General features: G+C 43.6%; 1 protein-coding gene across 2 annotated transcripts in view; it reads right to left on the minus strand.

Moving 5' to 3' along the window:
* Positions 1-14,264, minus strand: part of LOC110501886 (rho GTPase-activating protein 15) — an 82,825-nt gene that overhangs the window by 9,857 nt on the left and 58,704 nt on the right. For both annotated transcript variants that reach the window (XM_021579739.3, XM_021579738.3), the window contains exon 12: positions 8,918-9,023. In XM_021579739.3, the coding sequence (XP_021435414.2) occupies positions 8,918-9,023 (106 nt within the window). The remainder of the gene's footprint in view (positions 1-8,917; positions 9,024-14,264) is intronic.

Genomic DNA, 14,264 nt, shown 5'->3' on the forward strand with positions numbered 1-14,264 from the left:
CACCACTACTACTACTACTACCACTACTACTACCACTACTACCCCCACTACTACCACCACCACTACTACTACCACTACTACCACCACCACCACCACCACCACCACCACCACCACTACTACTACTACTACCACCACCACTACTACTACCACCACTACTCTTACCACCACTACCACTGCTACTACTTCTACTACCACTACTACTACCACAAACCACCACTACTACTACCACCACTACTACTATTACTACTTCTCCTACCACCACTACTACCACAAACCACCACTACTACTACCACTACTACCACAGACCACCACTACTACTACTACCACAATCCACCACTACTATTACCAGTACTACCACAAACCACCACTACTACTACTACCACTATTACTACTTCTCCTACCACCACTACTACCACAAACCACCACTACTACTACCACTACTACCACAGACCACCACTACTACTACTACCACAATCCACCACTACTATTACCACTACTACCACAAACCACCACTACTACTACTACCACCACTACCACTGCTACTACTTCTACTACCACTACTACTACCACAAACCATCACTACTACTACCACCACTACTACTATTACTACTTCTCCTACCACCACTACTACTACCACTACTACCACAAACCACCACTACTACTACTACCACAAACCACCTCTACTACTACTACTACCACAAACCACCACTACTACTACTACTACTACCACCACCACTACTGCCACTACTACTACTACCACCATCACCACCACTACTACTACTACTACGACTACTAACACCACTACCACCACCACCAGCACCACCACTACTATGACTACCACCACTACTACTACCTCCTCTACTGCTGCCACTACTACTACTACCACCACCACTACTACGACTACCACCACTACTACTACCTCCTCTACTGCTGCCACTACTACTACTACCACCATTACTACCACTACTACTACTACTACCACCACCACTACTACTACTACACTACTACTACTTCTACTACTACTATTACCACTATTACTACTTCCACCATTACTACCACTTCTACTACTACAACCACTACCACCACCACCACCACTACTACGACTACCACCACTACTACTACCTCCTCTACTGCTGCCACTACTACTACTACCACCATTACTACCACTACTACTACTACTACCACCACCACTACTACTACTACACTACTACTACTTCTACTACTACTATTACCACTATTACTACTTCCACCATTACTACCACTTCTACTACTACAACCACTACCACCACCACCACCACTACTACTGCTACTAAGACAACCACCATCACCACTACTTCTACTACCACCACCATTATGACTACTACCACCACCACTACCTCTACTACCACTACTACCATTACTACCACTACTACTACCACAACCACCACTGCTAGTACTACTACTACTACCACCACTATTTCTACACCTACTACTACCACCAGTACATGTACAGTACTACTACAACTACCACTACTACTACTACTACCACCACTACCACTATTACCACCACCACTACTACTACTTGTACTACTATTTGTACTACTACTACTACCACTACGACTACCACTACTACTAATACCACCACTATTATTACTAACACCACCACTACTACTACTACTACTACTACTACTACTACTACTACTACTACTACTACTACTACTACTACTAGTACCACTAACACTACTACTACTACTACTTCCACCACTACTATTACTACCACCACCACTACTACTAATACCACCACTATTATTACTAACACCACCACTACTACTACTACTACTGCCTCTACCACCAACACTGCTACTACTACCTCCACCACTACTACTACTACCACCACTACTTGTACAACTACTACTACTACTACTACCACCACTACTATTACTACCACCACCACTAATACCACCACCACCACTACCACCACCACTACTACTACTACTACCACCACCACCACTACTACTACCACTATTACTACTTCCACCATTACTACCACTTCTACTACTACAACCACTACCACCACCACCACCACTACTACTGCTACTAAGACAACCACCATCACCACTACTTCTACTACCACCACCATTATGACTACTACCACCACCACTACCTCTACTACCACTACTACCATTACTACCACTACTACTACCACAACCACCACTGCTAGTACTACTACTACTACCACCACTATTTCTACACCTACTACTACCACCAGTACATGTACAGTACTACTACAACTACCACTACTACTACTACTACCACCACTACCACTATTACCACCACCACTACCACTATTACCACCACCACTACTACTACTTGTACTACTATTTGTACTACTACTACTACCACTACGACTACCACTACTACTAATACCACCACTATTATTACTAACACCACCACTACTACTACTACTACTACTACTACTACTACTACTACTACTACTACTACTACTAGTACCACTAACACTACTACTACTACTACTTCCACCACTACTATTACTACCACCACCACTACTACTAATACCACCACTATAATTACTAACACCACCACTACTACTACTACTACTGCCTCTACCACCAACACTGCTACTACTACCTCCACCACTACTACTACTACCACCACTACTTGTACAACTACTACTACTACTACTACCACCACTACTATTACTACCACCACCACTAATACCACCACCACCACTACCACCACCACTACTACTACTACTACCACCACCACCACTACTACTACCACCACTACTCTTACCACCACTACCACTGCTACTACTTCTACTACCACTACTACTACCACAAACCACCACTACTATTACCACCACTACTACTATTACTACTTCTCCTACCACCACTACTACCACAAACCACCACTACTACTACCACTACTACCAAAGACCACCACTACTACTACTACCACAATCACCACTACTACTACCACTACTACCACAAACCACCACTACTACTACTACCACAAACCACCACTACTACTACCACCACCACCACTACTACTACCACCACTACTCTTACCACCACTACCACTGCTACTACTTCTACTACCACTACTACTACCACAAACCACCACTACTATTACCACCACTACTACTATTACTACTTCTCCTACCACCACTACTACCACAAACCACCACTACTACTACCACTACTACCAAAGACCACCACTACTACTACTACCACAATCCACCACTACTACTACCACTACTACCACAAACCACCACTACTACTACTACCACTAATACCACTACTTCTACTACCACCACTACTATTTCTACCACCACCACAACACCACTACTACTACTACTACTACTACTACCACCCCCACTACTACTACTACCACCACTACTACTACCACTACTACTACCACCACCACCACCACCACCACCACTACTACCACCACCACTACTACTACTACTACCACCACCACCACTACTACCACTACTACTACTACTACTAACACCACCACTACTACTACTACTACCACTACTACTACCACTACTACCCCCACTACTACCACCACCACCACTACCACCACCACTACTACTACTACTACCACCACCACCACTACTACTACCACCACTACTCTTACCACCACTACCACTGCTACTACTTCTACTACCACTACTACTACCACAAACCACCACTACTATTACCACCACTACTACTATTACTACTTCTCCTACCACCACTACTACCACAAACCACCACTACTACTACCACTACTACCAAAGACCACCACTACTACTACTACCACAATCCACCACTACTACTACCACTACTACCACAAACCACCACTACTACTACTACCACAAACCACCACTACTACTACTACCACCACTACCACTGCTACTACTTCTACTACCACTACTACTACCACAAACCATCACTACTACTACCACCACTACTACTATTACTACTTCTCCTACCACCACTACTACTACCACTACTACCACAAACCACCACTACTACTACTACCACAAACCACCACTACTACTACTACTACTACTACTACTACCACAAACCACCACTACTACTACTACTACTACCACTACTTCCACCACCACCACGACTACTACTACTACCACCACCACTACTACCACTACTACTACTACTAACACCACCACTACTACTACTACTACCACTACTACTACCACTACTACCCCCACTACTACCACCACCACTACTACTACCACTACTACCACCACCACCACCACCACTACTACTACTACTACCACCACCACTACTACTACCACCACTACTCTTACCACCACTACCACTGCTACTACTTCTACTACCACTACTACTACCACAAACCACCACTACTACTACCACCACTACTACTATTACTACTTCTCCTACCACCACTACTACCACAAACCACCACTACTACTACCACTACTACCACAGACCACCACTACTACTACTACCACAATCCACCACTACTATTACCACTACTACCACAAACCACCACTACTACTACTACCACTATTACTACTTCTCCTACCACCACTACTACCACAAACCACCACTACTACTACCACTACTACCACAGACCACCACTACTACTACTACCACAATCCACCACTACTATTACCACTACTACCACAAACCACCACTACTACTACTACCACTATTACTACTTCTCCTACCACCACTACTACCACAAACCACCACTACTACTACTACCACTATTACTACTTCTCCTACCACCACTACTACCACAAACCACCACTACTACTACCACTACTACCACAGACCACCACTACTACTACTACCACAATCCACCACTACTATTACCACTACTACCACAAACCACCACTACTACTACTACCACTATTACTACTTCTCCTACCACCACTACTACCACAAACCACCACTACTACTACCACTACTACCACAGACCACCACTACTACTACTACCACAATCCACCACTACTATTACCACTACTACCACAAACCACCACTACTACTACTACCACCACTACCACTGCTACTACTTCTACTACCACTACTACTACCACAAACCATCACTACTACTACCACCACTACTACTATTACTACTTCTCCTACCACCACTACTACTACCACTACTACCACAAACCACCACTACTACTACTACCACAAACCACCACTACTACTACTACTACTACTACTACTACCACAAACCACCACTACTACTACTACCACCACCACTACTACTACCACCACTACTCTTACCACCACTACCACTGCTACTACTTCTACTACCACTACTACTACCACAAACCACCACTACTACTACCACCACTACTACTATTACTACTTCTCCTACCACCACTACTACCACAAACCACCACTACTACTACCACTACTACCAAAGACCACCACTACTACTACTACCACAATCCACCACTACTATTACCACTACTACCACAAACCACCACTACTACTACTACCACTATTACTACTTCTCCTACCACCACTACTACCACAAACCACCACTACTACTACCACTACTACCACAGACCACCACTACTACTACTACCACAATCCACCACTACTATTACCACTACTACCACAAACCACCACTACTACTACTACCACCACTACCACTGCTACTACTTCTACTACCACTACTACTACCACAAACCATCACTACTACTACCACCACTACTACTATTACTACTTCTCCTACCACCACTACTACTACCACTACTACCACAAACCACCACTACTACTACTACCACAAACCACCACTACTACTACTACTACTACTACTACCACAAACCACCACTACTACTACTACTACTACCACTACTTCCACCACCACCACTACTACTACTACGACAACCACCACCACTACTACTACTACTACTTCTACTACTACTACTACTACTACTACTACCTCTACTACTACTACTACCTCTACTACTACTACTACTACCTCTAATACTACTAGTCCTGCAGAAAACAAAATCAGACTTTAAATACTGCACACCCAAAAATCACAAAGACTTGTCAGTAACACTTCAACTGGCACAATGATTTCAAAATCCCATGGGGGCATGCACAGCTATAAGCAGTGAGTGTCCAGCCTACCGTACCCTGAGAGGTGACCAGAGGGCACTCATGATTTGATCTGACGAATGGTTGATATCTCCTACATGAGCTGACGTGCATGGCCCAAGATGCCAATGGTAATTAATTAGCATCACATTTCGCCAAGCGGGGCATGACAGAAAATGGGAGCTGGACCATGATGGCGTCCCTCCTACCCTCATTCCTCCTCCTAATTGGGTCAGGATCATTGACTTCTTCAGGATCATGAGACAGATAATAAATTGAGGTGAGGAGGAGATGAGAGGAGACTGGGCCTGGGAGCCGGAGGAGGTGGGGTACGGAGGAGAGGTGACGGGGGGGTGGTCTATGGCTCGGAGGTTGAAACTGTAAGTGTCAGTCTCGTAAAGTGAACAGACAGTGCCCCATCTCATCTGAACTAAAAATACCCCATGGGACCAAACATTTGTTCAAGTGTTGAAAAGTTTCCAGTGAGCATCTTCTCAGTGCACTGTGGTTACAAAACACTGCATGGGAACATGGCAGTTGAGAGCCAATCACAAGAGCTGTCCTAGACAGACCTATGCATCCATTCTGCTCCAGTAGCACCCGTTGATTTTGTTACTCTCCTAGTCTCGGCTGTGGCTTCCTACTACCCCTAGAGACGTTACATCCAAAAGTTTGTTTTCCACTCAGCAGTAAGGTCAGCAAGAATTGAAAGACAGAAAACAGACCCATGGATTTTTTTTTAAAGCCCTTGTGGTAAATGGTACCATGAACAGCAGTGATTAAAAAAACAACAGAAATAGGAGAATAAATAGAATGACTAAGTGAAGGTACCCTTTCAGAGAATCTGCTTTCCTTGACCACATCATCACAATGCAAGTACACGGCTCCATATTGAAGCCAGCCCCCATGGATTACAGAGAAAGAGGAACACTGGTTCCACACAAGCAGAGAATGAAACCACAACAAAGCAGTGAGAAATGTTCATAGACTTTTGCATTTACTGAAGGCACGGTCAACCCAGCCAGGACCGAAATAAAACTGCTCAGTGAAGTCTTGGATGATAAAACCACTCTTCATTTTGGAACAAACGTTGTTGAATGTGTGGAGGCAGGGACACACACATTAACACTTTCTCTCCACAGGCCCTTTTTGTAATCTCATTTGATATCTTTGATGAGGCAACATGCTGATAAGTGTTTTTCAGATTTTAAATCTGCACTCACATTCTTTTCTTCTAATTGTCTTCAGAAGATTTTCTCAGTGTCTCCTCTCTGTCTCTCCTCTGGCAATCTCAGAGAAAATATACCATACTATACCTGGTCCTCTCTGTCTCTCCTCTGGCAATCTCAGAGAAAATATACCATACTATACCTGGTCCTCTCTGTCTCTCCTCTGGCAATCTCAGAGAAAATATACCATACTATACCTGGTCCTCTCTGTCTCTCCTCTCGCAATCTCAGAGAAAATATACCATACTATACCTGGTCCTCTCTGTCTCTCCTCTGGCAATCTCAGAGAAAATATACCATACTATACCTGGTCCTCTCTTTCTCCTGCAGCTCCTTTATGTAGTTTTGCATAATATAATATGTTGAATAATAGTCCATTTGACAGATTCTATGAGAATAAGTGAAGTAAAGTTAATGATGCATTATTTTGCCCAAATGGTTTCACTGCAAGGGGATTGTGGGGACAGAGTAAATCCCAGGCAGTGCCTCCAAGTCTGTGTCCGCCACAAAATGACTTCCCCCCTGTCCTCTCACCTTGAAAATTATTAAGCCAGAAGATGTCATGTGACAGAATGGCAGGAGAAGGGGTCCCTAGGGACCAGATCCAGGACTTTGGCTGCTATACCCCCACCTACTGATGTGGTTTAAATCTTATTCACCTCTTTCTCTCTCTCCCTCTCGCTCTGTACTGCTTTCACTCCCAGTCCCACTCTCTGTTGCTAAGTAAGTGTGCCCAATCTAAATTACACAGCAGACCACAGTTAATTAGGATCATGTGTGATTTATTTATTTACTTATTATTTGCCTTTTTTCTGCAAACGTAAACCCTTTATTTAGGTGTGTCATTGCTGTAAGAGAGAAAGAAAGAGAGATAACGAAAGAGAGCAAGAGAGACAGAGACAGAGATTCTTCGGGGGTATCTCTGCAGGCGATTCTGCATGGGGATATGAGTGAGGGACTAATTGAGGGACCTGGCATTCGGAAGCAAACAGACAAACACACACACACACCCGTCCTCTGCTGCAGCCAAGGGGTATGTTCCAGCGAGGGAGGGGCTCATCAATCTAAAATGATTCATTTGGCCTCCTGTGTGGGGTGGTAAATATGGGTAAGATGGGATGGAATACCTCTCCTGGGACATGGGTTTAGCCATATGGCCCCTTTAGCCTGGCCAGGACTGTCAGAGTGGACCGAGGCCAGGCAGGCAGCACTGAGGTCATTTCCCCCTTCCCTGTACACATGGGGCCAGGATGCTTCGGTCGGATGGGGGAAGGGGGATAGGAGGGTCATATAAACTTTCTACCGAGCTTGATGTTTTAGTCTGACCCTCTGTTGTCAATCAGATTTTTGGAAACACTAACAGATAAGATAGTTTATGAGTTCTATCAGTAGCTATTGTAGTACCATTCGCCTGCTTTATTCTACAAATCAAACCCAATGTTATTGGTCACATACACATATTTAGCAGATGTTATTGTGTGTGTAGCGAAATGCTCGTGTACCTAACAGTGCAGTACAATGCGTCCGAATTCCGGACATTAAAAAAACAACATGTAGTGCTCCCAATGACATGAAAGGCTGTGAACTTACGTCTGCAGGTGTCTGAAGAGTACTCTCATGGTGTCCTGGTTGGGTTTAGGGAGCTGAAGTACTAGCTTCTTCATCACCTGTACCTTCTGTTTGCATTCCTTCGTCTCTGTTCAGAAGGAAGATTTTGGGGAATATCACTACAAAGATTGATCATCCAAATGTAGATGTTTGTCTGATTATACACATTCAATTCAAGAATTAGTGAGACTTTACATTGTGTGTTAATGGATGATCACTACTGTTATTACTGGAAGCCATTAGAGCCTTAGTGTTACTGAAACACTTAATGACTGACCAATTAGCTGTCCGGTGGGAATGTCCTAGTCTCCAACCCTCCAATGGGATGTCAGATGGGCCCTTACCCATAATGCAAAAGCCTTAGAGAGACGCTAAACTGTTCGGCGACATTGTATCTGATTTATGACCTCAAGAAATTGGTAGAATCCATCATGTTATGATGGCTGATGGGTAACACTCCTCTCCTGATAGTGTATGCCTGCAGGCCACTGTGCTTTAATAGGTTAAAATAATACACCAATGAACTCTCTCAAACACTGTGCATGTGTTTCAATGAGAATGGTGAGACTTTATTTGATTGCAATCAAACAAAAACAGGAACCTAATACATTGGTCAGATGAGTTAGATAATCCCAGAGAGAAAATCCTTGATGATTTAGTACTCATAGGGGGGGCAGGCCAGGCGGGGACGTCAATACAACCAACCCAGAGATCAAGCTCATTTTCCACCCCAAACTAATTTAGCGTGTTAATGTGAACAGATGTTTGCTTGCTGTAATGCTATTCCATTTAGGAACAGTTGGGGAAACACATGTGAATGTGTGTGTTTCTGTAGTTAGCTAAGGAGGGAGAGAGTGAAAGAAAATAACTGAAAAACAAGACAACCCTGAAAACTGCAACAGTCAGTAACAGATCTACAGTCAGTAACACATCTATAGTCAGTAGCACATCTACAGTCAGTAACACATCTTCAGTCAGTAACACATCTACAGTCAGTAACACATCTATAGTCAGTAACACATCTTCAGTCAGTAACACATCTACAGTCAGTAACACATCTATAGTCAGTAACACATCTACAGTCAGTAACACATCTACAGTCAGTAACACATCTACAGTCAGTAACACATCTATAGTCAGTAACATATACACAGTCGGTAACAATCAGTTACACATCTACAGTCAGTAACAGTCAGTAACACATCTACAGTCAGTAACAGTCAGTAACAGTCAGTAACACCTCTACAGTCAGTAGCAGTCCGTAACAGTCAGTAACACATCTACAGTCAGTAACAGTCAGTAACACATCTACAGTCAGTAACAGTCAGTAAGACATCTACATCCAGTAACACATCTACAGTCAGTAACAGTCCGTAACAGTCAGTAACACATCTACAGTCAGTACCAGTCAGTAACACATCTACAGTCAGTAACAGTCAGTAACACATCTACAGTCAGTAGCAGTCCGTAACAGTCAGTAACACATCTACAGTCAGTAACAGTCAGTAACACATCTACAGTCAGTAACAGTCAGTAACACATCTACAGACAGTAACAGTCAGTAACACATCTACATCCAGTAACACATCTACAGTCAGTAACAGTCAGTAACACATCTACAGTCAGTAACACATGTCCGGTCACAACTTGCAGACTTGTTTTCGAGTTGATGTTCGTTTTTTTGCCAACCTGTTTTGCTACCTGACAAATTTACGTTTTTTACTTTTTAATTACCGTTTATATTTTTGTTTTTTTCCTCCTCAACTTTTTCACTCCGGACGCTTTATCTGGACACGATTCGTCAGGACCTCCAACAGCCGAAGCTAAGTAGTAACATTAACATGATGCCTTCTAATTGCAGTCGCTGTACTCGCCTTACTGCGAGGATAGCTGTGCTACAAGCCCAGCTTCAGACGCAATCGTTAGGCAAGAGTAATTTCAGTGTAGGAAAGGATGAAACAGCGTCTGTGCCACCAGTAAGTACAGATAGTAGTATAAATCCCCTGGCACAGTCCCCGCAGCCGGACAACTTTCTCACGGTTTCTGGAAGGAAATGCTGTAGGAACGCTCAACCGGTGTCGCTCATTCAGCCGACAGAAACTTTCAACCGGTTTTCCCCATTAAGCAGCGAGTCGGAGTCAGAGGCCGAGCCTTCTCTGGTCTCTACTCCTCCCGTTACGGGGTCTGAGACGCCGAAGCTTCCCACCATTAGCTCTGACAAATTGAAAACTCTAGTCATTGGCGACTCCATTACCCGCAGTATTAGACTTAAAACGAATCATCCAGCGATCATACACTGTTTACCGGGGGGCAGGGCTACCGACGTTAAGGCTAATCTGAAGATGGTGCTGGCTAAAGCTAAAACTGGCGAGTGTAGAGAGTATAGAGATATTGTTATCCACGTCGGCACCAACGATGTTAGGATGAAACAGTCAGAGATCACCAAGCGCAACATAGCTTCTGCGTGTAAATCAGCTAGAAAGATGTGTCGGCATCGAGTAATTGTCTCTGGCCCCCTCCCAGTTAGCGGGAGTGATGAGCCCTACAGCAGAGTCTCACAACTCAATCGCTGGTTGAAAACTGTTTTCTGCCCCTCCCAAAAGATAGAATTTGTAGATAATTGGCCCTCTTTCTGGGACTCACCCACAAACAGGACCAAGCCTGACCTGCTGAGGAGTGACGGACTCCATCCTAGCTGGAGGGGTGCTCTCATTTTATCTACCAACATAGACAGGGCTCTAACTCCTCTAGCTCCCCAATGAAATAGGGTGGCAGGCCAGGCAGCAGGCTGTTAGCCAGCCTGCCAGCATAGTCTGCCACTAGCAAAGTCAGTGTAGTCAGCTCAGCTATCACCATTGAGACCGTGTCTGTGCCTCGACCTAGGTTGGGCAAAACTAAACATGGCGGTGTTCGCCTTAGCAATCTCACTAGGATAAAGACCACCTCCATTCCTGTCATTATTGAAAGAGATCATGATACCTCACATCTCAAAATAGGGCTACTTAATGTTAGATCCCTTACTTCAAAGGCAATTATAGTCAATGAACTAATCACTGATCATAATCTTGATGTGATTGGCCTGACTGAAACATGGCTTAAGCCTGATGAATTTACTGTGTTAAATGAGGCCTCACCTCCTGGCTACACTAGTGACCATATCCCCCGTGCATCCCGCAAAGGTGGAGGTGTTGCTAACATTTACGATAGCAAATTTCAATTTACAAAAAAAAAATGACGTTTTCGTCTTTTGAGCTTCTAGTCATGAAATCTATGCAGCCTACTCAATCACTTTTTATAGCTACTGTTTACAGGCCTCCTGGGCCATATACAGCGATCCTCACTGAGTTCCCTGAATTCCTATCGGACCTTGTAGTCATAGCGGATAATATTCTAATCTTTGGTGACTTTAATATTCACATGAAAAAGTCCACAGACCCACTCCAAAAGGCTTTCGGAGCCATCATCGACTCAGTGGGTTTTGTCCAACATGTCTCTGGACCCACTGTCACAGTCATACGCTGGACCTAGTTTTGTCCCATGTAATAAATGTTGTGGATCTTAATGTTTTTCCTCATAATCCTGGACTATCGGACCACCATTTTATTACGTTTGCAATTGCAACAAATAATCTGCTCAGACCCCAACCAAGGATCATCAAAAGTTGTGCTATAAATTCACAGACAACACAAAGATTCCTTGATGTCCTTCCAGATTCCCTCTGTCTACCCAAGGACGCCAGAGGACAAAAATCAGTTAACCACCTAACTGAGGAACTCAATTTAACCTTGCGCAATACCCTAGATGCAGTTGCACCCCTAAAAACTAAAAACATTTCTCATAAGAAACTAGCTCCCTGGTACACAGAAAATACCAGAGCTCTGAAGCAAGCTTCCAGAAAATTGGAACGGAAATGGCGCCACACCAAACTGGAAGTCTTCCGACTAGCTTGGAAAGACAGTACTGTGCAGTACCGAAGAGCCCTTACTGCTGCTCGATCATCCTATTTTTCCAACTTAATTGAGGAAAATAAGAACAATCCGAAATTCCTTTTTGATACTGTCGCAAAGCTAACTAAAAAGCAGCATTCCCCAAGAGAGGATGACTTTCACTTTAGCAGTGATAAATCCATGAACTTCTTTGAGGAAAAGATTATGATTATTAGAAAGCAAATTACGGACTCCTCCTTAAATCTGCGTATTCCTTCAAAGCTCAGTTGTCCTGAGTCTGCACAACTCTGCCAGGACCTAGGATCAAGAGAGACGCTCAAGTGTTTTAGTACTATATCTCTTGACACAATGATGAAAATAATAATGGCCTCTAAACCTTCAAGCTGCATACTGGACCCTATTCCAACTAAAATACTGAAAGAGCTGCTTCCTGTGCTTGGCCCTCCTATGTTGAACATAATAAACGGCTCTCTATCCACCAGATGTGTACCAAACTCACTAAAAGTGGCAGTGATAAAGCCTCTCTTGAAAAAGCCAAACCTTGACCCAGAAAATATAAAAAACTATCGGCCTATATCGAATCTTCCATTCCTCTCAAACATTTTAGAAAAGGCTGTTGCGCAACAACTCACTGCCTCCCTGAAGACAAACAATGTATACGAAATGCTTCAGTCTGGTTTTAGACCCCATCATAGCACTGAGACGGCACTTGTGAAGGTGGTAAATGACATTTTAATGGCATCGGACCGAGGCTCTGCATCTGTCCTCGTGCTCCTAGACGTTAGTGCTGCTTTTGATACCATCGATCACCACATTCTTTTGGAGAGATTGGAAACCCAAATTGGTCTACGCGGACAAGTTCTGGCCTGGTTTAGATCTTATCTGTCGGAAAGATATCAGTTTGTCTCTGTGAATGGTTTGTCCTCTGACAAATCAATTGTAAATTTCGGTGTTCCTCAAGGTTCTGTTTTAGGACCACTATTGTTTTCACTATATATTTTACCTCTTGGGGATGTTATTCGAAAACATAATGTTAACTTTCACTGCTATGCAGATGACACACAGCTGTACATTTCAATGAAACATGGTGAAGCCCCAAAATTGCCCTTGCTAGAAGAATGTGTTTCAGACATAAGGAAGTGGATGGCTGCAAACTTTCTACTTTTAAACTCGGACAAAACAGAGATGCTTGTTCTAGGTCCCAAGAAACAAAGAGATCTTCTGTTGAATCTGACAATTAATCTTAATGGTTGTACAGTTGTCTCAAATAAAACTGTGAAGGACCTCGGCGTTACTCTGGACCCTGATCTCTCTTTTGAAGAACATATCAAGACCATTTCAAGGACAGCTTTTTTCCATCTACGTAACATTGCAAAAATCAG

Source organism: Oncorhynchus mykiss, chromosome 22 (assembly GCF_057628025.1).
Source record: "Oncorhynchus mykiss isolate SJ-2025 chromosome 22, ASM5762802v1, whole genome shotgun sequence".
NCBI classification, from domain to species: Eukaryota; Metazoa; Chordata; class Actinopteri; order Salmoniformes; family Salmonidae; genus Oncorhynchus; species Oncorhynchus mykiss.